The sequence below is a fragment of the Trichoplusia ni genome, chromosome 15 (genome assembly GCF_003590095.1).
Source record: "Trichoplusia ni isolate ovarian cell line Hi5 chromosome 15, tn1, whole genome shotgun sequence".
NCBI classification, from domain to species: Eukaryota; Metazoa; Arthropoda; class Insecta; order Lepidoptera; family Noctuidae; genus Trichoplusia; species Trichoplusia ni.
Genome location: NC_039492.1, coordinates 6416129 through 6443787, shown reverse-complemented (window position 1 = coordinate 6443787; position 27659 = coordinate 6416129). Strand labels below are relative to the sequence as shown.

At 34.5% G+C, this 27659-nt stretch overlaps 4 protein-coding genes and 1 pseudogene across 4 annotated transcripts; 3 read left to right on the top strand and 2 right to left on the bottom strand.

Moving 5' to 3' along the window:
- Positions 1-1044: 1044 nt before the first annotated feature.
- On the bottom strand, positions 1045-6436 carry LOC113501367 (ATP-dependent RNA helicase DHX33-like). The gene is made up of 13 exons (XM_026882500.1): positions 6086-6436; positions 5668-5947; positions 5249-5458; positions 4921-5143; positions 4523-4707; positions 4363-4438; positions 4070-4257; positions 3624-3797; positions 3176-3300; positions 2903-3027; positions 2658-2822; positions 2307-2435; positions 1045-2115 (listed from the first exon to the last, which is right to left on the bottom strand). The coding sequence occupies exons 2-13, from the start codon at positions 5922-5924 to the stop codon at positions 1825-1827; spliced, it is 2148 nt and encodes a 715-aa protein (XP_026738301.1). The 5' UTR covers positions 5925-5947; positions 6086-6436; the 3' UTR covers positions 1045-1824.
- Positions 6437-6956: 520 nt separating this feature from the next.
- LOC113501368 (FAD-dependent oxidoreductase domain-containing protein 1) lies at positions 6957-10181 on the top strand. The gene is made up of 6 exons (XM_026882501.1): positions 6957-7403; positions 7480-7783; positions 8016-8352; positions 8607-8841; positions 8928-9042; positions 9983-10181. The coding sequence occupies exons 1-6, from the start codon at positions 7128-7130 to the stop codon at positions 10120-10122; spliced, it is 1407 nt and encodes a 468-aa protein (XP_026738302.1). The 5' UTR covers positions 6957-7127; the 3' UTR covers positions 10123-10181.
- A 95-nt stretch (positions 10182-10276) lies between these two features.
- LOC113501369 (calcium load-activated calcium channel) lies at positions 10277-12110 on the bottom strand. The gene is made up of 5 exons (XM_026882502.1): positions 11928-12110; positions 11778-11855; positions 11318-11492; positions 10716-10856; positions 10277-10452 (listed from the first exon to the last, which is right to left on the bottom strand). Exons 1-5 carry the CDS (start codon positions 11986-11988, stop codon positions 10356-10358), a joined length of 552 nt encoding a protein of 183 aa, XP_026738303.1. The 5' UTR covers positions 11989-12110; the 3' UTR covers positions 10277-10355.
- A 221-nt stretch (positions 12111-12331) lies between these two features.
- Positions 12332-24118, top strand: LOC113501366 (annotated as a pseudogene).
- A 2309-nt stretch (positions 24119-26427) lies between these two features.
- LOC113501365 (glycerophosphocholine phosphodiesterase GPCPD1-like) lies at positions 26428-27581 on the top strand. Its single transcript, XM_026882499.1, has one exon. The coding sequence runs from the start codon at positions 26515-26517 to the stop codon at positions 27439-27441; it is 927 nt and encodes a 308-aa protein (XP_026738300.1). The 5' UTR covers positions 26428-26514; the 3' UTR covers positions 27442-27581.
- Positions 27582-27659: the final 78 nt, after the last annotated feature.

The following is a 27659-nucleotide window of genomic DNA, read 5'->3' as shown; positions in this document are numbered from 1 at the left end:
GCAACGCTCCGATCTGTTAGTATGTAAATCAGATCTGCAAAATAAAATAGCTAAGTGGAGAATAGTAGAGTAGTAACTCGGTATCTACATTGTCCTAAATTTTATGGGTAATTACACTATATGGGTACCTACTTTATTTTGGTTATAATAATAGCGTACTAAAAATAACCAAAAAAAATGACACCACTCTATCAATTATACATTATGCGTATGTATTCTTTTAGGTTTACTGGTTAACACTAAACGAAGTGTAATAAACGAACATTCACCTGATGACAAGGAGCTTTGAAGTTAAGGTACAGATTGCCGAGCGTCACGTCATCATGACCCACGTCAACTAACAATGCGAAACGGGCCGCGGTTTTAACGCTTGCAAGAGCGATTTATTTTTTTATTATTACGAAATTATTGCAATAATGATCTGTGGTTATATAGATATGTAATAGGTATACAGTTGACGCCCAACGGAGCGTCAATCTGAAACGTAAGATACTAGTAGTAACTAACTAATACTAGTAAACGTTAACGCGAGCAACCCTCATTGTCCCTTCTTTTAATCATAAAAGGAATATGTGCTCTACACTGCGATGAGAAGATGTTTCGTTTCAGTTTCAAGCTTCGATTTGCTTTAATGCAAACCTAATTTAATGTAATCCTAACAATTTATCGGCTAAATATAAATAAATTTCACATATCCCCAAGTCTTAAAATACTTTTTAAAATCTAGTTACCTACTATTTAAAACACAAACGTCAGTTGAAAAATGTAATGGCGAAGTTATCTTTCGCAAAACAAATACGAAAAAACAGATGGACTCTCCCATCATGAACGATAAAGCACTCTTGATAAAATTGGTGGTGATAGGTGATATACATAAAATACCCACGCTAGTACATCTTTTAGGTATATCATCTGCTTTACATCTCATCAGTTATTATCATAATTATACGTTCGATTGTTTATGAGTGGATAACTGTCAACGAACGATGTAATATTTCAGAAAAAAAAAACTAACAAAAAATAATTCCTTTAAAAGAAAAACCGTTTTGGTAAAAACTATATTTATTATGTTACATATATTTACAACATTCATACAGTTATCATTTGATTCCTCCTATATTAACATAGCACCAGGTCGTAATCTAAAAATATAGAAATTAACAAAGATGTGCATGCTAACGTAGACAGTCCTGGTTTGATTGTACTATTTCCATTCCAGACAATGTTTCTGAACAAAAATTACGTTATGAATTCAACTCAACTTTGCACGCACAGATGACTTAAACTATCTGTACTTACACTAGTTTTCATACATGACACGGCGGAAACACTGGTATATCTTAGAGTTTTATATTAACAAACAAAGAACGAGCTTAAACTTAATATTACAACAATTCTTATCACTTATTTTACGGTGGCACAGTATATTTAACAGCATCGAAACACATTGTTCATTGTGCCAAATCGAAATGCTAGTTACAACTTACAAATGTAACAATGAAAAACAAATTCCACTTTACTGGCAGCAGTGCAAATCAATATTATATTGTAATAAGAGGTGGGTTTGTCGGCAAGCAATAATTTTTAATTATGCCTTATTTCAGGTATTCTAATATTATTCCAAAACGGACTTTTTAAATCGTGTTTGCGTATGATATAATACAAAGCCGCCTACGGTTTTTGTGCAAGCATTTTAAAATAAATAAATGCAAAAAGACCAAAATTAAAAAAAAAACACAATATTGTAAATTATGTAGTACGTGCACGGGGTATCGTTCAGTGAGTAGTCCGGGCAGCTTTGCGGCGGCGCGGGGTCCGGCGCGGTCACCTGTTGTTGCGGGCGCGGCGCGCCTGCGCGGGCGCCTGCTGTGTGAGCCAGTGCGGCTGCACGGCGGAGGCCGTGAGCATGTAGGCGCGGCCCGTGTGCAGCAGCTCGGAGTACAGCAGCGCGGGCGGCGCGCGCGGCCCGCCCAGCGCCTGCAGCGCGCTGGCGGGGTGCAGCGCCGCCGCCACGCCCGCGACCGTCACGTAGCGCCGCGCGCCCCCACCGCCGCCGCCGCCGCCCACCAGCCACGCGCAGTTCATGAACAAGCCGCACACCAGGCACTTTAGTAGCTATAACATAATTATAATTGTGAAGAACCACTCACTTCGCAGTTTGTACATATAGTTCGACCAAAAACAAATCTCAATGTTAATATTATTTTTATTTGCTACGCAGCAAGATCTATTTCGAAGTAATTACTAGATAATAGCTTAAAAATAAATAAATGTTTACCCATTAAAGATGAAAAATATTCCGTTACCTGATCATATGCTTGCCCACAGCTAGAAACAGTCATATTTAGCTTCTCGCAAATTGTTAACAGTTGGTGACGAACATCGCACGCGTAAGTCAGGTTTTTGTGATTTAAAAAGTTTTCTTTGCACCATTGCTGTAACAAGAAACAAACAATCTCTGAAGTATAATTATAACCCATAGAACTTTCGATGAAATTAAAACAAGATTCGGCATATTATGCTATTTCTTATAGACATTGACAATTACATCGACATACGCGTAAAATTACATTGCCCCCGTAAAGAAAACAACCATGTCACTGTACAGTAAAAGCATTGTAGACCACAACATATTTGACAATTAACAATTAACTAACCTTTTTCAGTGGAGCTTTACAAAAAGCTTTGAACACATTGAGCAGAGTTATGTGGTCACCGAGAGGCGACAAGAACTTCTGTTTCACTTTAAATGCCTCTTCTCTTTTATGTATCGGGGTGTGAAACACGTTTTCACTTGACAACACTGCTACTAAACTTAATGCCTGGAATAAGATTATATAAAAATCAAAATTTAATCATTTATTTTCTTGTTCTACAATATTATGTTTATGTATAGGTTTACCTCCTCCAAACAGTTATACTCCGGAGCACTCAATAGAACTTTAGAATATTTCGGATCTATTGGAAACATTGACATTTTCTTTCCAAGTGCAGTTAGTTTAGGGTTTGTTTCACTATCAATAGCCCCTGAAAACATAACATATTTAAAACACATTCTAATTAAGGTATAATGAAATATTACACACGAAATAAATTTGCTTTTTGGTATGTACTGCTTTTAAAATTAACTCGTAATATTGACTCATAAACGATGTATAATATTATTAAAACTTACCAAATTCTTTGAGCAGTTGTAAGGACGCTTTAACAGAATCGAGCGGCGGAGGATCGATTAAAGGGAAAGTGCTGGGATCCGTACCCGCAGCTAACAACAGTAACAAACTGGACGCTAGCGGACATCTGTAACAGGCATTAAGACAAGGCAGCTATTATTTTTATCAAAAAGTTTCAAATGTTTTGAAATCACTGGCATCAGCATTGGTTTGCATCACGAGGGTCGAAGAGAGATTTTAATTAAACTCGAAAATGAGCTTTATTGCTATAAATATAAGATGCATAATTTGCATTCAAATGAGTGAATATTCAGAGAACTAGCGTGGTGTGCCTCACGGTTATGGGCTATGCCAAAATGATACACATGCTGTAAAAGGTTTATATAGGTGCGTATGCGCTTTAAAGGTTCAATTATTGTTAGATTCGTCAGTAGTGAAGTTGAATGTTACCTAACGATCTCTGGCGTGTGGTGTTGCGGGCGGGCGGCGAAGTCCTTGGCGGGGAACAGGCGATAGGCGGCGCCGGGCGCGGTGCGGCCCGCGCGGCCCGCGCGCTGCCAGCCCGCCGCCTGCGAGCACGCGCGCACCCACAGCCGCTCCGCGCCTGAACTGCCAGACCACGTCCTGCACGACAACAACACATCAGTACATGGATCTCAGGCTTACCAGTTGCTTCCTACGAACTAATCACACTGCTTTTATTACTATTGCAGTGGGTGAAATTCTATTAGAATAGATTGTCACAAATATAAGCTCTCGTATCACTGCCTGGGACTTATGAATAGGTTGTGATCTGAATGAACAAATTAAATTATAGACAACACTACAAGAACTCTACTTCTTTAAGATAGTATGTGCTCTCTTACTAACTATTCCAAAACGAAATAATAACGCACCTTTCTTTTACAACACCAGTATCGATAACACACTTGATATTAGGTATGGTGACAGATGCCTCAGCTATGTTGGTAGACAGTATGACCTTTCTCGTGCCCGGAGGCGCCTCCCGCCACACCTGAAGCTGTTTCGCCGGCGGGAGTCCCGCGTACAGCGGACACACCCTTATCGGCGGACCAGTCGCTTCCTGGAATGTTCGATCTAGCATAAAAGCGAACATTGTCGTAATTATACAGCAATATTTTCAATTATCAGGAAAAAATATAATTTGCTAAGGTTTTTTTACACTTACTTTAGCAATTTGCTTGATATTGTACATGACTGTTTCTATTTCTTCTTGTCCAGTCAGAAAGACTAGGAAATCATGGCTGAAACAATATACAATATATTAAAGAACTGTTACATACTCGACTGAAATGGATGCGTTATAATAAAATATATAAATGTCTTACTTTGCAGGAGTAGTTGCATGCAGTTGAAATACTGTACAAACGGCAGCATACTGATAGTCGTCTTGTTTCGTTTTTGTGTGATAGATAGTGACTGGGAAAGTTCTGCCCTCCAGATAAATTACTGGACAATTGTGAAAATATTTCCTGAATGAATCCACATCCATAGTTGCAGACATTATAATTACCTGGAAAAGCCAAACAATGATATTCGAAAGCAACAAGGTCTTATGGTCAAGACATATTACACAGAATTCATTTGTTAATGTATACTAAAAATATTACATATTAGTAATCAGGAAAGCCACTTTAACAAATTTCATTCTAAACCTTCCAGTGAAGGTCAAAGGCATATAAAACAAAATCAGATTGTTGTACTAGCCTAAAGATGCAGAATTTACCTTAAGAGGATTTTGTTTCTTGTCATTCCTTTCTTTCTGAGCTAATTTGACAATTCCAAAGAGAACATCTGTACTAATTGTCCTTTCATGAGCTTCATCCAATACTATTATTGAGTACTTCTTGAGCAAAGGATCGACAATAGCTTCTCGTAGTAACATTCCATCAGTTAAATATTTAACTTTAGTTCTTGGGCTTGTCACATCTTCAAATCTTACAGAATACCTGGAAAGCATGTTGAATATCAGAGTTTTTTACACAATATAATAATATAGTTAAAAGATAATTCATCTTTAAAATTCCGTTATTAGTATAATATTCTTTACTTACCCAACAATAGATCCGATTTCTGTATTCATTTCAGCGGCTACCCTCAGAGCTATAGTAATAGCGGCAACCCTGCGCGGCTGAGTCACAGCAATGGCTCCAGCACCCTCAAGACGCTGTTCATGTATCAACTGTGGTATTTGTGTTGTTTTGCCACTGCCAGTCTCACCGATCAATATCATAGTATCATTTTTTTTTATTTCATCAATGAGTCTGAAATGATTTTATAGTAAAAATTTGTACAATTTTTAGTAATTAATTGGTAATTTCTGTTCACAATATCGCCTTTCTAAATTAATGTGTTAAGATTATTTAAATGCTTAATATTATAGTTTAGATGCATGAAATAAAATAAATAGATTGTTTGTAATCAAAAAAATTACATTGAATAATAGATAGACAAGGAGCAAAATAATATTTACCTGTTTTTAACCATAAATACTGGCAACCGTCTCCTTGCTACTTGCAAATCCTGTACAGATTCCTGTACAATTTTGGTTTCAGAAACATTATTATGTCCGTTAGTCACAACTTTATTGTTGTTTGTTACACTAACTCCAGCAGCTTCATTTGATAACTTTATCTTTTTTGCCTTTATGTTTTCTATTGCATGTTTTCTTTTCAGGCCACCTGCTTTTAGGTTGTTCTCTATACCTACGGATGCATACTTTGAATCCATGGTTGCTTACTGTTGTTGGTATTCTAGGAAATAAAGAAAAATAATAGACATAAGTAAACAGAATTTAAATTTAAAGTAGAACAGCAATCAATTATTAAAGAAGATATTCTTTGGAAAGATATTCTTTGGAATAGTAAATCATTAATTATTGCTTTTATTACCTGCATTAATTTAACTCCTTTTCATACCATCCTAAATAACTAATCTAAATGTTTGCTAATAAAGTCGATTCTTATCAGGACTGCATAAATATGAATAAATATAAAAAATAATATTTCAAAAACACATATTGTTTAACACTTCATATTCTTTTAGTAATAACGATGAAACAAGCATTGCCACAAGTGGACAAGTGTTTGTTATGTAGGGACCAATATTTGTTAAATTTTAAATATACATAAAGAATTAGCTCATTTCGTCTTATCAAAATTGTAACATGTATCACATGTGCACCACACGAAATAAAATAGCACGCACGAACATTAGACAGAATGAGCATTGAGCACAAAACGCAACAAACATGTCAAAATTGACAAACACAGACTACCAAGAAGCTTGACATAATTGAAAAAAAATACAATTATTTTATTATTTTGTAATTCAGGCTTAGGTGGAATAGTAGCTTAAGTGGTACTAGCAAAAAATATATCTTTTAAATACCTATTCCTATTTCTAAAATTTCATATTTTTTATTTACGTCATCATGATTAACAAGAAAACACCCATAACTAACCCTTAGTAAGATTGTATTTTACGATACGTATTTATGTTCATCATCATCATCATCCACATCCTTTGTCCCTCTAGGGGTATATATGTTCTGTAGCCTTTATCCTCCAACTGCTGGGCATAGGCCTCCCCTTTCTCGTGCCAATTTCTACGGTCCTGTGCTAGCCTCATCCAGACTCGACCCATATTTATGTTACTCCCTTACTATTCACGCTACGCTACCCAATATATAATGTCTTTGACGTTAACCCAAAAATTTTAAATGGTCACTGGTTCCTAAGCGTATTTGAATTTTGAAAAGGTAAAGTATGATGACAGATGCTCAGCTGATTTCGACAGTTGGATGACAGAAAGAAGCTTTGACAAATTCACTGACTTACAACTGTCTTCACGTTCTGGTATACCGGGTGTGCTACTAATACTACAGTAAAAATAAATATGCTCTAAAAGTCAAGCTGTTTAATATCTAAGACAATGTTTTCTAAATTGATATATCGAAGTATACTCCGAACCAGCGCAGTAAGCGGTGTCCGCTATTACGCAAAGCATAATAACCCCTTCAAAAAAACAGTGAACATTCTTTCCAATGATATACCTGAATTTATGGGTTTAAAAGAAAATATAATTTATCCTGAGCATGCTGATATAGTAGTAATAGGCGCTGGTTTCATAGGGGCGTCGGTCGCTTATTGGTTAAAAAAACGAGCTGGTGAGGGCCTATCAGTAGCATTGATTGACAAAGATTTTGCTGTAAGTACTTAAAGATTATTAAAATTCAAGTAGCCAGTTAGTCATAACTTAGTTTACAATAAATTTTCTGTTATAGCTTAACAACACAACAAGGAATGTGTCACTAGGCATGATAAACCAGCATTTCTCATTACCTGAAAACATAAGCCTTTCTCAACACACTGTTGAGTTCTTAAGAGACATAAAAAAAAACTTAAGTCAAGACATTGACATTCAGTTCACGCCCACCGGTTCCCTTACTCTAGCAAGTGAGAAGTATGCTGATAAATTGGAAGAAAATGTCACTATATTAAATGAACTTGGGGTCACACATCAATTATTGAGTAGAGAAAATATTAAAAGCCTTTATCCTTGGATAAATACTGAAGATGTAAAGTTAGGTACGTGTATTATATGTGTATTATATGTATATATACTTGTTTAAAATAAGCAATGCCTAGTTTTGCAGAAATATGTATTTAAAATTGGACATAACTACAATCTTCCTATTAGTACTAAATATTTTTTTGTAATGTTACTACAAAACATCATTCCCTGGGAATCTTAATCTATCTAGATAACTACTGTGTCACTGATTTTCTTTTTAACAAAATGAATTGTTTTTTTTTCCAGGTTGTATGTCAGTAGAATCTGAAGGCACCTTTAATACGTGGGAACTTCATAAGGGATTATTGAAAAAATGTTCAGAGCTTGGTGCCACTTTTGTAAATGCTGAAGTTACTGGTTTTGAACTTGAAAAGCAACAAGATTTGCTTATGGAAGGTGTGGCTCCAGGATCCTTTGAAAGAATCACTAGAGTTATTTATAAAAGTAAGGATAATGAAGAGCATGCAATTAAGTTTGCTGTATGTGTCTTAGCTGCAGGTGATAACTCTGGACAGGTAGCTAAACTGGCTAGAATTGGAACAGGAGAAGGTTTATTGAACATGCCATTGCCTATAGAACGTAGGTAAGCTGTGATGGTTTATTTTGTACAATTTGGCTAGTTTTTATTCAGAGGTCAATGATTTTATTTGTTCATTATCAGTTGGTCCAGTTTTCTTTGGTAGACAGCTATAAAGCCACTTTCAAGTATGGTTGCTTTTCATGGAAGATACACTCTCATGCATTGTTTCCTGTCCAACAAATATCATGATCAAATCTAATTAGAACCTTATAATTTTTTTATCATACTATATTCTCTAAAATGGTCTATGTTTTCAGGGAATTTCAAGTATATTCAGTTTTAGATAAAGGGACAGAAACTGGCCTGGCTACACCTATAGTCATGGATACTACAGGACTGTGGGTGATGAGAAATGGTCTAGAAAGTAATCTATTTTGTGGGAATATTCCACTCATAAATGATGACAGTAAAAATATGAGTGAAAATGATTATTTTGAAAAAATAATCAAACCATCATTGTTAAACAGAATTCCAAGCTGTAGTAATGCACAGGTAATTTTCAAAATTTATTTAAACTGAATATGCTTTATGTGTCAGTATATTAAATTACAGCACAAAATCAATTTGTTTATTTGCAGATAAAGAGATTTACGACTGAAATGCATGACTGCAACATATTTGACAATACTGGAGTCATTGGGCCACATCCCTATCACAACAACTTGTATCTAGCAACAGGTTTTGGAAAACTCGGTATGCAATCTAAGTTACAATAACTTAAGATAGACCAAATATAAAACTCGTCACTTTTTATTACTGCTTAATTTTGAATAGCAGTATAATATAGCCTAGTTTGAACAATAATCCTTATCCTAACTTTTTTTTTATATATATAACTGTGAAGTAAGTTTGTTTGTTACACTTTCACGCAAAAACTACACAACCAATCAACATGAAACTTTGTACACATATTCTTGGAGGTAGTAGAAATAACATAGGATACTTTCTACCAAGAAAAAAAAATATAACAAAAAGTCTCCACGCCATCTAGCGGTTCAGTAATAAAGTTCCAACCCTGAGTACTGTAAAATCGTTGCACTGTTTTACCGACGGTCACGTCAATATATCGAATCATGAACCACCGCTCGCTGCAAACTGAAAGCCACGCGGACGGAGTAGCGGGTATATCAGCTAGTTAATAATAAATTCTTTATATTTGGTTGTGGGTCACTGTTCATTATAGATGGCACCTATTCGCCGATCAGCAGGGCACCACTATAAACCATCTGTTAAAATACTTAAAAGTTGTTACTTGGTGCCTTTTCTATTTCTCATCTATTTTTATCTATAACTGATGTATTAGATTTGGTAATCTTCATTGTTGTTTTACTTTGGGTTTAAGTTGCGTTTTATTTTTAAACTCAGTTTTTAGACAACAAGTCACACCTTAAAGCCCTCTATTTGGTAATAGTTATTATTACCTTTTTGGTCCTCTTAAGAGGGCTTTTCAGAAAGCATTTTTTTTACCTTTGGACTGAGATATTAGGCAGACTCAGCTGCATTATATGTTTGGCTTTTAAGGCCACTCAATGCATAAATAATAATTGACATATTATAGGAGATGTCTTTTATCAGTTTTATATAACTTAAGTTTGCAATATGTACTTATATTGATAATTTTTGTTGTCTTCAGGATGTCAGCATGCACCAGGCATTGGACGAGCCATATCTGAACTCATTATTGATAGTCACTATACAACAGTTGATTTAACACGATTTCACTTTGATAGATTCTTACTTAATGAAAAGTTGGTAGAATTTAATGTGTATTGATTGTTTTAAGTGTTATGTACAATAACTTGTTAGTAGAATAAACTTTAACAAAAAAGCTATATTGTGTTTCCCATTTCTTTCACTTTAATTTACGTAACATTAAAATATTCATATGCTCCACATATGATATAGTTTATAAATAAAAAACATGAAATCAATAAATAAATGCTGATTTATTCTATAACTTTTAACTCAACAGTTAAGACATAATTTCTTGGACAAAAAAACTATTTTTACTTGAACTGAGCAGGTGGTGTGGCAAACAGAGCTCCACCTTGTTTTGATGCAGCTCGCGATGGGGCAAATCCTAAAAGCTTCTGGATATTTTGTCTGAAACAATATATTATTAATGTTTAGGTAATATATTATGACTTTAAATGTCTACTTCGGCTGGATATTAACAGCAAAATCTAATTTAGGTTGTTGGATATTAATGACATAATTTAAGCACAAAAAATTAAAGTAGAATATCAATGGTAATGCATAATATGTATTAAAATTGTATATTATACTAGATACTGTCTGATTTAGAAAGAGAAAATTATCATTTTTTAAGACACTTAAGATATCAACTACTGATTCTTATGACATACCTTATACTCATAGTACACAATATGTACAAGAAAATGAAAGAGCAGTCAGTATAGTCATCACCGGGCAGGTTCCTGTGGCTCAGTCCTTGAATCCATGAGATAGGGTAGAATGGGAGCTTAGCTACAACACGCCCATCAAATCTGTAAGACAAATTCATAGGTCAGCAGTAACCTCAAACAGTCATATAGCTGACATGGAACCTTTGATATATATTTTGCTTTGCTTTAAAAAAAATGGCATTTGAAAAGAAGGCATCTTGAGAGGAGTTTGTTGCACAATTTATTTTCTATAGCTGGGGTCCTCAGAAAGCATTAAAGTGCTAATCCAGATACTGCCCAATATAGGTACTTAAGGAAGCGCTACTTAAACTTAGCATAAAGAATAGATTTCCTGTTCATCTTTATTGTACTAACGCACTACTAAAGCATTTTTGTTATAAGTATACAGATTGTTTAAAATGTTTTGGACTTGTTATTTAATTAAAGTAAATTGCAACTAGGAGTTGCAAGCATCTAAGATTGGTGCTATGAAAGAAGAAAATACCATCTAGCTTGTTGTAATTTAAGCCTTTTAAACTCTGGACTAAAATAAAATATCTTACATGCTATTAAACATGCTAAGTAAGGCTGTAAATGCAAAACCAATCGCAAACATTGATTTCATCTTGACCAATGACAGGTCCCTGTTGTTGTTTTTGAGTCTTTCTTCCTCCCTTTCAATTTTCTTTTTATGTTGTTTATCCAATGAGTCTCCATGCGCTTCTTTACGTTTCTCCACTGAAACACATAGTTGATTGATTAATGCTTTTTCAAGATATCATCATCAAAAAATCTTCTTGTTCATTGGTAATATGTAACGACGATGGAACTAAATAATAGTTTAATAGCATATATGTTATGAAATTATTAAAACTGATTCAGCACAGCAAGTTCTATATTTTTCACCGTTCATACGTTAATAGTGTTTTGGAAATATTTAATTATTCTTCCAATAATCTGGTGGTAATTGATAAGAGTGATTGACAAGTATGTTATTTCTTCTTTGATATTTATTAAACTTACATTTTTTACTCTGACGTTCTACCTCGACTTTAAGCTTTTGATATTTCTCTGTTCTATATACCAGTATCCATGTTAAACCTGTAATCCAATTAGAAATAATTTTAACCAAAAAAAAATATTAAAACAAAACATTAATTGATATTAACTCACCTTCTCCTAAGAACGCCGTACATATAGAAATAAATACAATAAGCAAGGAATCGCTCCACATTTTAACACTTAATGACCAGTGGTTATTAAAAAAAAAACGCTTAATGCCAGATAGATGGACCAAATCTAATACCACCAAATCGAATTTGCAGCTTGACAGTAACGAGTGAGTGATGTTTCACTCAACAGAGTGAGAATGACAATATTGACATCGAACGAATCGAGTTTAGAGTTGCCAAGTTGGCAAGTGTTGGTTGACTAAATCGATCGGCCCATAGTGGTACAAATTATGTTATTTTATATATATAACAAACAAATATGACCATTCACTTTAGTGAATGTTGCCTTTCTCCTTTTTAATTTAACTCAAAAAAAACATAAGTACAGTTCAAAATAACTTTAGAAAAACATGAAGCAGATTTAGTTTGGTTTCAATTCTGTTGACACCATTTGGATTTCGTAAGACCTTTGCGCCCACTTCAGATAGGGATTAGGATTGCTTATCAATAAATTAGATCAGGCAAAACTTAAATTTTGTGTAATGCTAATGTCGGTAATAAACTAAGGCTTACTAGAAAGCTACCAAGTAGCTGCTAGAAGTAAATGAGCAAGATTATTATTTTAGTGTGTTTTAATCTGGTGATTGTAGTGAGTGTTATTAATTTACAGCCATGGATCAGAGCCCACAAAAGAGCGAGGTACCTAATCTTTTACAGCCCTGAACGAAACCTCTAAAGTCAATCATATTATTCTGATCATTAAGTTCCAGGAAATTGAATAAGCAAAAAGTAACTGCTACATTTTACGTTTAGAATGGCAACACTTAAACTTTTTCGATCATTCGTTCACTCGCGTACACATTGAAAACTTCCCTTTCCGCTTACACCATTCATTAGTTCAATTTAATTCAGTCCGTCCGTCTGCGTATACTTTATTCTTCAAGCATTTCCTCCGCTTGCCAGCCGTTTACTCGGATCGAACGTCTTAGCTGGCCTTTGCTTGGAATACTGCCAACTCATACAAATAGAAGTGTCGTATTAATAAATAATTTTATTAAATCTATTTTATACAAGGATAAGAAAGGATCCGTAAACTTATGTAGAGAAATAAAAATAGCATTAATGTTTATAATATACCAATTTCTAAATTGCTAAAGTAATGTATAATGTAATGTCACACACGTGATTATTTAGAGACTTATGCAATACTTGTTCGAAATAGTGTAATATACCAATGAACTGAACTGAATACTAGAAAATAAGTGCTACGCCGTGAAAGAATTAGATTGTAACAATGATAAGACGCCATGTTGTATCGGGATCATAGGGCGTGGCATGGCAGATCATTGTGCAGTCGGGTGTCGTGTTAATATTTGAAGTACTTTAAAATATTATTAAAAATGGTAAGTTTTGTCTCCACTATAATATTTTACTCAAGTCATTCGACATAATATACCAATACCACCTACCTACTTACATTTTATACGTAATTAAAAACTAAACGGATTAACTCTCACTTTATCGCGCATTTACATATATTATTGGCGACAAAATGCTATTTCGGTAAGTAAAACAACGTAAAAGAGAAAGTAAAAAACCTTCGAGAACATCACGTGATGAGTTGTTACTTTACTTTTGCCTTGAATGACGTAAGCAACGACCATTTTGAATTGGCATTCTACTGCGACGCAATTACGCAGCCAGCAAAACAAACCATGATTCGAACTTAGTCTGTCGTATAATTTTTTCACGATACATCACAAAGTTTTTGTAGACCTAATGCACTTACGGTGAATCGCGTTACACAAGATTTTATTACATTCGCAAACTGACTCTAGCTAGATTTAGAGATGTAGGTATAGAATTCCAATAACTTAGCATCGGGAATTTTATCGTCACTGCTCGTCCACCATTTCTGAACGTTCAGTTTATAGTATATAAAATCTATATTCGTGTGTCATGACAATATCGCTACGCTGCTCTCGAGTCTCGCCTATGTGAGTCGGGCTGCAGTCTCAATGTTGTTTATAATCCAGAACAAAACAGTTTTGTTTCCAAGCTGTAGATATTATTTTTCATAACTTTATTTATTTAAGGAAGAAAAAATATGGGCTATTAGCGATTTTGGAATCTAAATTGAATTGTAGGATGAACAAAAACTGTAACGCACAACACAACAAGCTTCAAGTTCCATATTAATTCCAATCACTAATATGGTAAAATAATTTTATTTAAAGAGATGAAGAAAAAGAACTTAGTAGCCTTATTGCTTAATGTTGTAGTAATATCTTTTCCAATGCCCAGGTTTAATCGAAGGGATTAGAATAGGTATTTGAAAAAAAAGTCGACCTCGGGAAAATAAACAGTTACCGTATACCTACAATAACCACCAATAATTCCCATGTGGTGATTTATAAAGTGTTTGTTGGGAATAATCAATAATTATCGTTATGCTCATTAAACATAATCACTTCGTGCTAAACGCCCCTAATGATGGGAAGTAAAATAAAGTATTGGACGTAAATTTGGGAAAAAGGGCCTATTTGATTTCATGCGGGGGTTAGTGAACGAAGAGTTCTTTAAAACCCTGAGTTAAATTCGAAATGTTGGTTGATTGCGTAATTTTCATTTAAAATACGAAATTCTGCTGCAGCCTTTATTCGACACTACTTAAGCGAATTGTGGGTCATTTTCAAATTGCATATAGCGGATTTATGAAGCGATGGCTAAATGTAATCCTTTGTTTTTTGCAGCCGCGAATTGACCCAATTCAATTATTAAACTGCCTCAGCGTACTTCTGTCCCCCAATGGCGGGATTAAAAGCAGAGATGAAGTTCAGAGACTTGCTAGGTGAGTACTTAAGTTTATGCATTTTTTCCGAACGTACAGACGGATTTTTTTACGATATTTCTATGTTCAGCCGCTTTACCGTTCATATAAAAGTAAAAGATGTATTTGCAACACAATAAAATTGTTAAGTGACGGTAATTCAGTAATGAAAGCACAAAAAAAAACTTTATTTTTTCGTGTTGATAAATATAACATAATTTTTGGTTGCGTTACCTTTAGGGATATACTTTTTTTTCAGAAGTTTTACTAAAACAAAATGTTTGTAAAATATTTACTTTAATCTTTCAGCTTAATGACCAAGTTCTCGAAGAAATTGGTGTCTAAATGTATTTACATACAAATACTGAAATGTACAGAAACTGAGCTACTTGGTTTATTTATGGGTTCTGGGGGATGGCTACTGGTACACATGTGGCTATCAGAAAGCAAAGATGCTAAAAACTGGCCTTTAGTCAAAGAGTTATTGGAACTACTTTTATTATGTCCTGTTGATATTGAACGACTAAAAACAAATAATTGTCCAAAACTTGTTAAGGAGCTGTCAAAAGATGACAACCACTTTGGTAAGAATACGTTGATTTTTAAATACCTGTTATGTTCGTACTTTAAATTAATTTGTGTATTGAAAAAATAACACTTATTCTGGTGTTATTTTCTAAGCTTTGTTACACACATGACACAATAACAAGTCGAGTAGCCATTTCGTACCTACCGTACTACAAAGCGTTTACCCACGACGACATTATTTCTACTTTTAACACAGCTGCTCTATCCTTGTCATAACTGTGTTAGGCGTGAAGCAAGACTTGTACTTTTTTTTTTTTTTGTTAGGCCTTCGACTTGTACCTAGGCTTTCGAATTGTTAAATATTGTTATCAATTTTGTATGTTTTTTTTTGCAGCTATCAGAGCCCTAGCTTCGAAATTAGTTGAGCAATGGTTGAAAACTGTGAAAGGTGAACAAGTTGTTCCTATCCAGCTTTCCAATATACCTCAAATTATATCGGAAGCTCAATCTGAATCAGAACTGTACATAAAATCAGATTGTGATGCAGAACAGAACAGCAACGAATCTCTTGAAAATAATAAAAATAGCGAAAATCGCGTTAAATTGGAAAAACCCAACAATGTCCATGTGAACCAAGATAAAGTGACTGATGATAAAATAAAAGAAACTGACGTCGAGCCTGAAGCATTGCCCGTATTAAAGATCAGTTTAAAAGACGGAAAGCAAGTAATATCGCAGGTTGATGATGATAGCGAAAGTAAAACGTCAGATATACTATCGGATTCAGAAAGATCAAGAGAAAAGAAAAATAGGAGTAAAGATAAATCCGATGAAAAAAGTAGTAGTTCCAGATCTAGCAGTTCTTCTAAACATTCAAGTCGGTCTCACTCATCTAGCGACAAACATAGAAGTAGTCATAAAAGTAGTTCTAGTCGACATAGCAGTAGTAAAGACAGGTCAAAAGATAAAGATAGACACTCTTCTCATAGTTCTAAGTCTAAAAGTGATAGTAGCAGAAAATCAAGCGATAAATCGTCATCTTCAAGTAGCAAATCAAAAGAAGACCGCAGTTCACGATCTACTTCTGATAGGGATAAGGGTAAAGAAAAATTAAGGGACGATAAAAACGAAAAAAGTAAAGATAAATCTACGTCTGATAAATCTGACGAAAAAACTCCATCAGTTCATAAATTGGGTAAAATACCTAAACTGAGCGATTCTAAGAAAGAAAAACTTTCAATATCAATAGAAGTAAGAAAGCCGGATGAACCGAAACCCAAAACAGTCAAAACGTTTCACTCTAAGTTTAGGAAACATGGTCTAGAGGAAGAAGTTAAACCACCGCCGTCTCGTGCTGCAGTTTTAACGAAAAAATCAACACCCATTCTGCCACCCACGGTATCGATACCAAAAAGATCTTCACCTGCCCATAACGACTCGCCTCCAGAGAAGAAACCGAAAATAGTAGAGCCTGTTGAAAAACCGGGCTCAATCAAACTAATTCCGCCTAAACACAAACGTAAGTATTTTACTATTTATTTAAAATTGAACATGTTATTAATAGTTTCTTTTTTTCCAGATTTTCATTGGTCGTGGCAACTTCTTCGGTTAATTACGCCAAGTTTTTTGAATTATTTAGGTTCCTTAATCGTCAGTGGTAAGTCTAAAATGTATAACTTAACGGGTTCTAAAGTGTTTTTACTACCTGTAAAGTATTTTTTTCTAATAAATATTGAATTCAATATGAATCTTTCCGTTTAAAAAAATTGACCCGATTGGAAGACATAGAAGGGTGAGGTGGAAATCTCCAGCGCACCTCTCCGGAGGCAATAATCGTGCTTCGTGCGGACTGATGGAAGCCATATGGAATGAGAATACATCACATCAACCAACTGAAGTGATACCAAGCAAAATGACTACATGGAAAATTCGAATATTTAAATAGTTCGAAATCAGACGTTAGATGCATGAATGAATTAAGATCCACTAAAGGGTTGCTATTACCTAGGGACGTTGGTTAAACAGACCAGATTTGAAATAATTTCAAAAAGATTGAAAACAATTATTCAAACGTTGACATAGAATATGCCACTATTAAATAGGCAGGTAGGGAGAGGTTCTGAAATTTTAGATGTTTCGGTTGATCAGAGGAATACTAAGAAAATAACATTTTTGATCGATTTTCTAGGACGTTGCAGCTGAAGTCTTCACAGGCTTCGATAGTACAACAACGTCATTTTCTACTATGTTTTATTTATTTACTTCCAATCTAGAAATAAGGATGAATAGAAACTACTACATTTTAGATAATTTCGTATGTCTACAGATATAGCTCAATATATTTGGAAAAATTAATACATGACTGACCAAACCTAATATTGACCAATCAAATAATCAATAAATACTGCTTATAAGAGTAGAGAAACATGCAATTACCTGAGAATTTTTGCATTGAAAAATCTTAAATAAATGTGAGAACACATTTAAGATGTGATTTATTTACGTGATTAAAATATTTGGATGGTGAGGTTACGTAAAAATAGTCCAGTGTGCTATTTTGTAATAGGACTTAACCTTTACCTCCCTCTAGCTAAAAGCTTAACATATCATTGAAGTACAATGATATCTAGCTAGTAGTAATTTTTATATTGGTACGTACATTATTATTTTTGAGCACAATAACCTATTCTATCAGATTGAGGGGTAGATACAATGTTTGTTACATCGAATATGGAATACAAGTAACACTCGATTAAGTATTATTTACTACCCTTTAGGACCTGTACATGACCCTGGCCATTTATCAGTCCCATACTATTAAGACCAGTCAATTAGGGTACTGAATACAAAACCGCATTCAACGAGGTACTAAGAAATGGATTACCCAACTAGAGATGGAACTTTGTGCCATAAAATTTGCCTAATTTCTATCTTTAGTAGGCGTAACCCTAACTATCACTTAAAATTTCATTAATTTTTCGTTTAGTAACGTAAAGTAGACATAAAATTGAAAGTTCTAGTCCTATAAAATATTTAGGCATCATATTCTAATTAGATGAAGACGTAAATCCTCTATAGGTACATATACCTATCTATCTAAATTGTTTTATTACTATTATTATAAGGGCCGATTTTTTGAACTGATCGTCAGTTAACTTCTATCTGAGGAATAAATATGGCCGTTTGACATATTTTCTATACAAAAGCTGTCAAAACTTCAACCATCTGGCGATTGAAAAATAGGCCCTAAATAATACTACTGGACGCGAGCAAAAATAAACGTTTAGCCCCTAATTGTAGGTAAAGTATGAGAGAATTAGTGTAAGACGCGTAAATTATCTGAATTTTGATGAAATGTTTAAAGTACGATTGTAAAAACTTATATTGTGTGAGTGAACGAGTCTCATCATATCCAATCCCCAGTACATAGGTATTTCGTTTTTACATTCGTATTTTTTTATTAATAGGTATGTAGTTGTAACATTAGGTTCCCAAACAAAGCAGGGTGAATCGAATTTTTCCCGAACTGTTTTACTTTTATAAGAAAAGTCCTTATTAACTTCGCTCATTCACTCTTATTAGCGGTACTGGGCATTTACAGAAAAAAAACATTAAGAAAAATAAAATAAGTTACATTTGAATGGTACTTATATCTGATTAATAGACTGAAATTTTATGTTAGAATAATTGAGTTGTTAAGTTGACTGAATATTTTACCTTTTTTAAGCTTTGAGCGTAGATACCTATTATTAAAACCCAAAATATCATCTATTACTTACGTACGCGTAATATATAGGTATCTATAGTTATTTAGTAGCTATGTCCCTGACTAACATTAAAATCTGGTTTGCTTGACCAATGTTTTTATGATATGTAATTATTCTATACAAAGTTGCTTTTATAAATAATATTCAAGCAAATCTAATTTATTGAGTTGCGCGTATTATTATTAAACCTGTACCACGCCATCTATTTTATCACGTACCTGGACTCATCTGTCTAACCAAATTTACCATATTTTTATTCAGGTTTAAAACTTAACCAAAAGTCATAAATAAGAAATGCAAGTTTTTGTTGCATTTCGATTGATCGAAAAAGATGAGTTACGATTTAGCATAATGTATACCTACCGCATGACTATTCAGTTCAACTTTTATAATGAGTCATTCTGTGATAGAATTTATCGAAATTAGCAACCTAAGTAGTAAGTACGTATACCTTATATCGGAAATGAAGATAGACGAAGCGAAAAAAAATACTGGTTATATTAAGTCTGAATCTTAAAAAAACGGAGCCTCGCAGAGCAAAAACGACAGTTAAACAGCCTCTGATCATAAACGCTTACAATAATGAAAGAAATTGGATTCCTATTCAAAATTTTCAAAATCCGTTTAGATGCGATGTGTTGATTTTTCCTTGTATTATGTTTACTACGCAATGCTTTCTCGGAAAATATTTGTTTATGCACAAAAACAATAGATACGTATTTAAAAAAACATGAATGGGTTTCCCCGAAATACTTCGTGTGTGTCACATTCGCGGGAAAATATCAAAGCTCCGTCTATCTTTTATCTGATAGTGCTTGCTGTTACTTCGTATCCCTCTACAATAGAAATTACAAAAATATATATATTTTTTTATAATTACTAACTGCTATCGCAGTAGAACATAAAAAACTGTGATTGTCATCAGTCAAATAATATTATATTCTCAGTACGGTTTTCTCGGTTATTCACTAATAATTAACACAGCACAACATAATATTGTAAGCCTAAGATACCAAACAAAAAGATTTTATTTATTTATTTATTTAATAATTTATGTACACACACAAGAGGTCTTAATAGTAATATAACATAAATATAAATGATGTACAAGATGAAGGTACTGCTTATTTCTTAAGAAATCTCTGCCAATTCTGATTTTATTTGTGTTCTTCAAAATAAATTTTTCCGTTTTTGTTTTGCGATCTTAACCTATGTACGGTATGTTAGAATTTTGTCGACAAGTTGTTTAGAAACACGAAATAAAAAAATTTACCGTGGTTACATAATGCGATACTCAATTAGTATAAGGTTAAAAAAGTCTACCTAGCAAATGAAAGTTTGAACGACCATACTAAGCGCTAGTAACAGACAAGATAGTGAAACCATGTTACCATGTTTACTCATACTAAAACTGTTGCTGAGCACTATCTAACATAGCGAAATTTGTTGGAATTAATTACATGTAATTAATAATTCTGTACATGTAATTATTGTCTACTTTTGTTCGTCTGGCCTTAATTTTGATAGTAAGCTATGTGTATCTCATATCTGCTATCATAATTTCGTGTTCAGTTAGTGTCTAAATATATGACGGAAGTTATAAAAGTCGACCTGAGCCATTTATGCGAGTTACCGTCCCTAAAATACAAAGCATGGGCAAATAACGGCCTAAAGTACTTACTCGCCTCGTAATTGATGACCTATAATAAACTTAAGCCGCCAAGTAGAGCGTTTTCAGATAATTGAGGTTTATTAAAAATGATTGAAGACTAGCTGACTTGTGTTGCAAATTTATTCGTACACTAAACTAGTTAGCATTACCGTCCTCTAGATTACGCTTTAGTTTCATAATTAATATCTTTTAATTTCGTAGTGGTGAACCAGAGCAAGAAATCATAATTGTTTTTAGATTTGTAGTGTCTTAGCAGTATGTAGATAAAACGAAATCATTTTATTTATCGATCGGTACGCTTGTTTTAGACGCTCGGGATGTAACAGTTATGCTTGTGTAGTGATATTCGTTTAGCAGATATTAAATAGAACGGTGCCGGTCCATAAATATAATATTACGGTTTGAGATTTTAGGGCTTTGCAGAACTTGTCGGTAGGCATTGCGTGATCAAAGAAACACTGGTCAAGTACGAGTCGACCTCCAACGCGAAAGGTTTTGTAGCACCGTAAAGAAATAAGTGATAACATTGAATACCTATTCATTTTTACGAAGCAATACTTAATTTGTTAAGTTTATAGAATTAGGTAGACACTCCGTAAGTCTTTGGTTCCCAAGATATACATACGGACATGACGATTCATAAAGTAGAAGGTGATTACGATTTTACTTATTTAGGTCCCTAACTTTTGAATCTAGGTTTGAAATAAAACACTTAAGCGGTTGCTTATGTTATTCTACGTGTCCGTGGCATCAATAGCGGTAGGTTAATCGCTGCTGTAAAACCATTACGCTTCTGTTTTCTACGTACGGGGCAGCAGAGAATTAAGGTAGGTTTATGTAGTTACTACATACAGACGTATCTTGCCCGAGATAGATGTATTTTATTTGAAAATATGTAATGCATTGTTAGAGGTTCCGATATTACGTCTACTTAAATATTATTTAAATTTCAGACAATTTGTGATTTGTTGGCACATTCATGAACGGGGCTCTGTTCAATAACAGTAGATAGCGTCGAAGGAAGCTAACTTTCACTGTTCATTGACCTTTGCTTTGAGTAGATATTATAAATCTGCTTACGGCTAATTTGGCGTTAACCTTTAGTATAAAAGGGCTATTTGACGATATTGACACAACATGTCAAGTATTATAAAAATATTCTATAATAAAATAATGATTGTTTATATAGTATGGATATTCTATCGACAATTCAAACAAGTTTTGATGTCGATACCTCACCGTGTACGATTCCCTCTTAGCAATAGCCAAACTTGATTTGACTTGATTCGAATAACTTCTGAATTTGTTTAAATTTGCGAACCGAATTTGGAATTGCTTAGGTTTTATCTACGTGTATTCAAACTAGTTGTAATACGGCTATATCAGAGAGTACCTACTTTCCGAATATGGGTACCGTATAAAAAGGCTACCATTTGACTAAACAGACGATCACCTGTTTATCTTTTTGCAATTTAAAAAAGTCCGTTATTCGCAGACTAGAGCGTTAGTCAATATTTGTCTTCACGTCACAGTGACCCAGTCATATTAATCAACAGCGATTGCGTGTTTATCATCAGCGTTTGTAAATAAATAAGATCAGAAAGTAATCTGATAAAATCAGTTTATTTAGTAAAAAAAGGAAATCCTGTCTTGGATCTACAAGTTAAATAAGTTACAAGTTGTATTTAAAATCCAGATCCTTAACTTGTATCATTTTGGAATTATAAATAGACCTTTTTTGTTTTAACCTATAATTTTATATTTACACCGAATGAACCCATCGTTATACATTTTAGACTTGTAAAATGTGTTTATTTTCTATATAAACTTGTATCTTATAGTTGCCTGATGAACTACAAGTGTAGATATCATTGAAACTTACAGTATCTATTTCTTTTTGTTCCAGCGATGCTGTTGTTAGAAAGTGATATGTTCATGGACGCATTGAATGCTTCAGCTACAAACAAAAAAGATCCAAAGAAAAGAAAACGAAGAACCAGTGGTAGTAAAGATGGAAATTCAGGAAACGATTCCTCTCCACCTCACACTCCCACCAACATGAGTAGTCCGAATAGTGAAAGCAAGTCTGTGCCACCAAGATTTTACCAAGACACGCTGGAAACAGAAGATAAAGAGAAATCGGAGAAAAATGCTGATTCAAATGAAGACCCTGATACGAATGTTGATAAGACTGAGAACGAGGAGAAGATGGACATTTCAGAACCTCATACGTTAACAATTAATGGACTTAAGGGTGTTCTCTGCTATCACAAACGAAAAGGGCCCAAAAAAAGCATTAAATGGAAACCGGACTCTGAGCTCGAGGAAGTTCAATACTTTGAACTTGACGAAACGGAAAGAGTTAATGTGACTAAAACCTTTACTGACATGAAATACTTAGAAAGAATACATGAAAGAGACGCGTTCCAGAAAGGAAGGAATCTTAGTAATGATGACGTTATGGAGGAGAAGACTAACTGGAGACCACTTATACCTATTGACGCTGATGGGCAAGTTCAAGTAGAGCATGGGAAAAATAGTAAAGAAAAAGAATTACAAGCAATAAGACAAAAAGGAACGCTACAGCCACTTTATTTCTCTAAATCTATGATACCTGACTCAGCTTTTGAACCAGATCCGGAAACGCATCCTTATGCTGAACCTACGATAATACCTTTAGATGATGTGACTGGCAATCAGGACAACATAAGTGATTTTAGAAATATGCCTTGGCCTGAACCCAAAGGCAATGCGCCTCCGGCATCAGCTAATATGAATGTACCAAATATGTTCCCGCCTAACATGAATCAGTTTCCAAATAACTTTCAAGCTCAACAATTCCCTGGTGTTCCCGGTTTCAAGGAGGTAACATGGTGCCTGATTGGCCTAATGGAGTTCCTCCACATATTATGGCTAACGGCATGCCAGGACCTATGGCGCCGGGAGCTATTCCTCCTGGAAATATGCCTCCAGGAATGATGATGCCTCCAGACGGTATGATGATGTCTCCCGATATGTTTGGAGGACCAAATCCAATGTATCCTGTTCCACCAGAAGGTTTCAATATGCAACAAAATATGTTTCCGATGGATTTCAATATGTCAGGACCGGCAGGGGCCTCCCCCTGGACCGGGACGGCTTTCCTGGTATGGGTAACTTCCGAGGTGCTATGCGTGGCAGAGGTGCCGGCGGACATTGGCGAGGGAAAATCCCGGGAATTGGGATAATAATCAGAGAGGTAGAGGCGGTGCTCGTGGTGGCCGCAAAGCTGTTTGTATATACTTCCAGAGAAAAGGGTCATGTCGACAAGGTGACAATTGTACGTTTTTACACCCGGGATTTAATTGTCCATTTTAAACATTAAGTACATTTAAGTTCGTAAAATTGTTTGTAAAGATTCTATAAAGTCATTAAATTAAGATTCTGTTTTAGAGTTAGACACTCAAAAAAGACTGTTAAATGTAAATAATTGTGTATGTTATGGACCAAATTATTCTTTCTTTAAGTATGCAATAAGTACTGTAGATAAGATAGGAAACTTACTTTAGCCTTAGCCTAGCGAGCAAAGCTTGCTTAAGGTAGAAACATTAGGTATATTTTTACTGCCTGATATAACTTTAGGGTAAAAAAAAGCAATAAATAGAAAGGTAATTTCTCCATAACATATATTTATAAATATGTAAAGGTATTCTTAAGTGTTTATACAAATACAAAAAAATTCAAAGCTAAAATGTCTTATTTATTTAGTTTTTAAATATAAACCACTGTGGTATGTAGTTAGTACTAAAAAATGTATGTGGCGGGCAGGATACATCGTTTGACGACAATGAGCTGCGGGTTCGATTCCCAAATAGAAAAAAATGTCTGTACACTGTGTACTAGCAAATTAAATTGCGCATTCATTTAACTTGGAAATATAGCTTAAATTTTAAATTTTAGCCGTGTCGGTGTACCTACCTACGGCAGGCTAATTCCAGATTTTTATCGAAAGGTAAAGAAGGGAATATTTTTTTGTTTGGTCAAAAACGGTGTATCAGTAGGCAGCATGGTAAACCGATTTCGTAGATATGTAAATGCCTAATTACCACAAAATAGAAACGCATGCACAGCAAGTTTTCGTTGCCTAGAAAATAAACTCGCGTAGTGATTGAACATAATCCTACTGCTAATTATATTTTTTATTAGAATAGGCACATACGAATACAGTCAACAAAATTTTGTAGATACCTAGCAACTTTGCAGTTTTAAACGATTTATAATATTCAGTACTTTATAATGAATATCTCATAGTCAAAGAGGCCTATTTGTCTGTCCGTCTGTCACCAGGCTGCAGCTCATGAAATGTGATAGACATTTTTTCATTTTTTTACCACGCTTTTAGATCTGAATGATCTGATGAAGTACGTATTTCTGTGCCGCTCTGATTATAAAACAGAAAATAAATAAATAAAGGGGTTACCATAAAGCAAAAATGTTACCTTTTTGTAGTTTCTTAGGTTTTCTTACCCAAAGGGTAAAACAGAACCCTATTGCTAAGGTATCCATAAGTCTGTCCCAAGCTGTACTTAACTCAAGAACCGCGGTTGAAGATTGAAATTTTAACAGATTATATATTTATGCTGCCGCGGCCGCAATAAATACTAAAATTAAATGAAAGCATCGTAGCTCATAAATTTTTCACCAAACCGATTTCTTTTTCTTTAGCTAATTAGGACGGACCCCTCAATATCGCGGGTCGGACTCGCACTTGACCGGGTTTTTTCATAGAACTGAACCTTTCGTGCGATAGTCTCACTTGTATTTACCATTTTTATGATATTTCTTTGTTGATGACAAGTTTTCTGAAAAGTGCACTGTTAATTTCGGCATGCGGCATACTATGATGATTTTAGAATAAACCGTTTTTTTGACGAAGAAATACGACTGTACTGCGAGGCCTCATGCAGTCGATCAGAATTATGTACTACCACTACAAGCTGCACAGATAGCACTCCTTAATACAGACAAAATGAATATAGTTCATGTGTACTTTTTAATATTTGTGTGTTTTTTTATCATTTATTGTGTGTAGTGCATATCATGCAGGGCCAAAATTGAAATATGTAAGTTATTGATCTACTTGCACTGAATCTATACTTCTATACTAATATATAAAGCTGAAGAGTTTGTTTGTTTGTTTAATAGGAGCAATGGAAAATATGGAAAAACAAGGTAGATATAAATCATAACTTATATCTTCTAACCACGCGGACGAAGTCGCGGGCAACAGCTAGTGAAAAAATATAGAAGAACGGGCGGTTAGTGCTATGGCAACATTAAATTGATAACAGAGCGAGCGTTGCCACTGCCAGGTCAGGATAGTTTGCCAGATGCTTGCCAGATCATCCAGATGTTTGCCAGTTTGGTAATTGGTTCTGGGCGACACTGCTAACAGAAGTCAGTTGTCATTTACGTCCGTATCACGTCATTCCATTCTTAAACCGAGTCACTACTTCAAGTACTTCACTAGTGTCAACTTCAGTTCGAGTGAGACGTGAGTAGTGATTTTTGTCTTGATGTATAATACTTTTTGGCTTTGTCCTTTTATGTAATTGTAAGCAAGGTAATGCAATCAAACCTGTTTGTTAATTTAAACCTTTTTTAATTTTCCAATGTCAAGTTAAGACAAGTGTCAAAGACTTGCAAATAAACAGTGTTTGTATGTGTTTTTTCTTTAGCGTTTAATGTTGAGTTTGGCATTCTTTACCATACTTTAATTTTTTTTCAAATTCTTGTACCATATTTTAACAAAATGCAACGCTGGTTCTTTTTAGAAGATAAACGAGCTCCAAAATACCGGAAACCAAAACCAATGTCCGGTAATCAATTAGAATCCGGAGCTCAAGTAGCATCGCAACAATGGCTATTTACGGTAGCTGTGCCAACTATCGAGCCCAAAGAAAAAGTATTTATTACGGGAAGTATTCCAGAACTTGGCGAGTGGGATCCCAGCAAGATAGTTATTCTTGATCATAAAGAAAACACAGATTTATGGTCTAAAACTGTAACTATACCTAACACTTGTGATGTGCTGTATCGCTACGGTAAATGTATTGTTGGTAATGATGCAGATGCAAATAGTGTCATAATTAGGCAATGGGAAATTCATATACAACCTCGAGTTATCAAAGAAACTGTCCTGCATCCTTTTGTGGATACATATGGTGAATCTGAAGGTAAACAAAATGTGTCTGCTGGTTGGCTCACAACTCAGACATTACTGCAGTTTAAGTTCATGAATAATCCTTTAAAGTTGAAGGGCCGCTTGGCTGAAAAGATTTTGAATATTAAAGTGACTCCAGTGAAGTTATCATTTGAGACAACAGTTTTAGAAGAGACATCCCTTAGTACAGATGGAACTGATCTTGATTTGCCTACCGGAGTGCTAGTAGATGTCTCTACACTGGATAATGATCCATCTGTTTGTGTCCTGAAGACACAAGAACAGTTTGGAAGACAATTTAAACCCAGTGATGTGCTGATTATTAATATCACAGCTCCAGATGTGAAAGCTCTTGCATATCTAGTTGATTTTTATGCATACAGCAGTCGTGCTGGGTCTGAGGATCCTCCATGCCATGTGGGCTACACATATATACTGCCGAACATGTTCAAACCATCAGAGGGCTCCTTACAGCTGCCTGTTACATGCAATGTGAAACATCGCCCTTTAGGGTAGCATACATTGATTATTTGATTGTGAAGCCTATGCCACAACCATTGTGTAATTTACAAGTAACACATGCAAAATATTGGAATCCATCTTGGACTGGTCTAGAAGTTGGACATCGAGGTTTAGGTGCTAGTTTTAAAAAAAAAGAGTGAGTTCTATATTTCAATTTTTAAAATTACTTATTCTATATTTTTTTCTATAATGTGATCCATTTCAGAGGAAAT

What these genes read in the sequence shown, in the direction of transcription:
- LOC113501367 (XM_026882500.1), bottom strand. Translation starts at nt 5,924, where the DNA reads ATGGATTCAAAGTATGCATCCGTAGGTATAGAGAACAACCTAAAAGCA. An exon ending in CATGCAACTACTCCTGCAAA is followed by an intron (nt 4,439 to 4,522) that starts GTAAGACATTTA and finishes ATATTGTTTCAG; the next exon opens with CCATGATTTCCTAGTCTTTC. An exon ending in ACAACTGCTCAAAGAATTTG is followed by an intron (nt 3,028 to 3,175) that starts GTAAGTTTTAAT and finishes TTATGTTTTCAG; the next exon opens with GGGCTATTGATAGTGAAACA.
- LOC113501368 (XM_026882501.1), top strand. Translation starts at nt 7,128, where the DNA reads ATGTTTTCTAAATTGATATATCGAAGTATACTCCGAACCAGCGCAGTA. An exon ending in TACTGAAGATGTAAAGTTAG is followed by an intron (nt 7,784 to 8,015) that starts GTACGTGTATTA and finishes TTTTTTTTCCAG; the next exon opens with GTTGTATGTCAGTAGAATCT. An exon ending in CCATTGCCTATAGAACGTAG is followed by an intron (nt 8,353 to 8,606) that starts GTAAGCTGTGAT and finishes CTATGTTTTCAG; the next exon opens with GGAATTTCAAGTATATTCAG.
- LOC113501369 (XM_026882502.1), bottom strand. Translation starts at nt 11,988, where the DNA reads ATGTGGAGCGATTCCTTGCTTATTGTATTTATTTCTATATGTACGGCG. An exon ending in TACGGCGTTCTTAGGAGAAG is followed by an intron (nt 11,856 to 11,927) that starts GTGAGTTAATAT and finishes ATTGGATTACAG; the next exon opens with GTTTAACATGGATACTGGTA. An exon ending in CTTAGCATGTTTAATAGCAT is followed by an intron (nt 10,857 to 11,317) that starts GTAAGATATTTT and finishes TTTGTCTTACAG; the next exon opens with ATTTGATGGGCGTGTTGTAG.
- LOC113501365 (XM_026882499.1), top strand. Translation starts at nt 26,515, where the DNA reads ATGCAACGCTGGTTCTTTTTAGAAGATAAACGAGCTCCAAAATACCGG.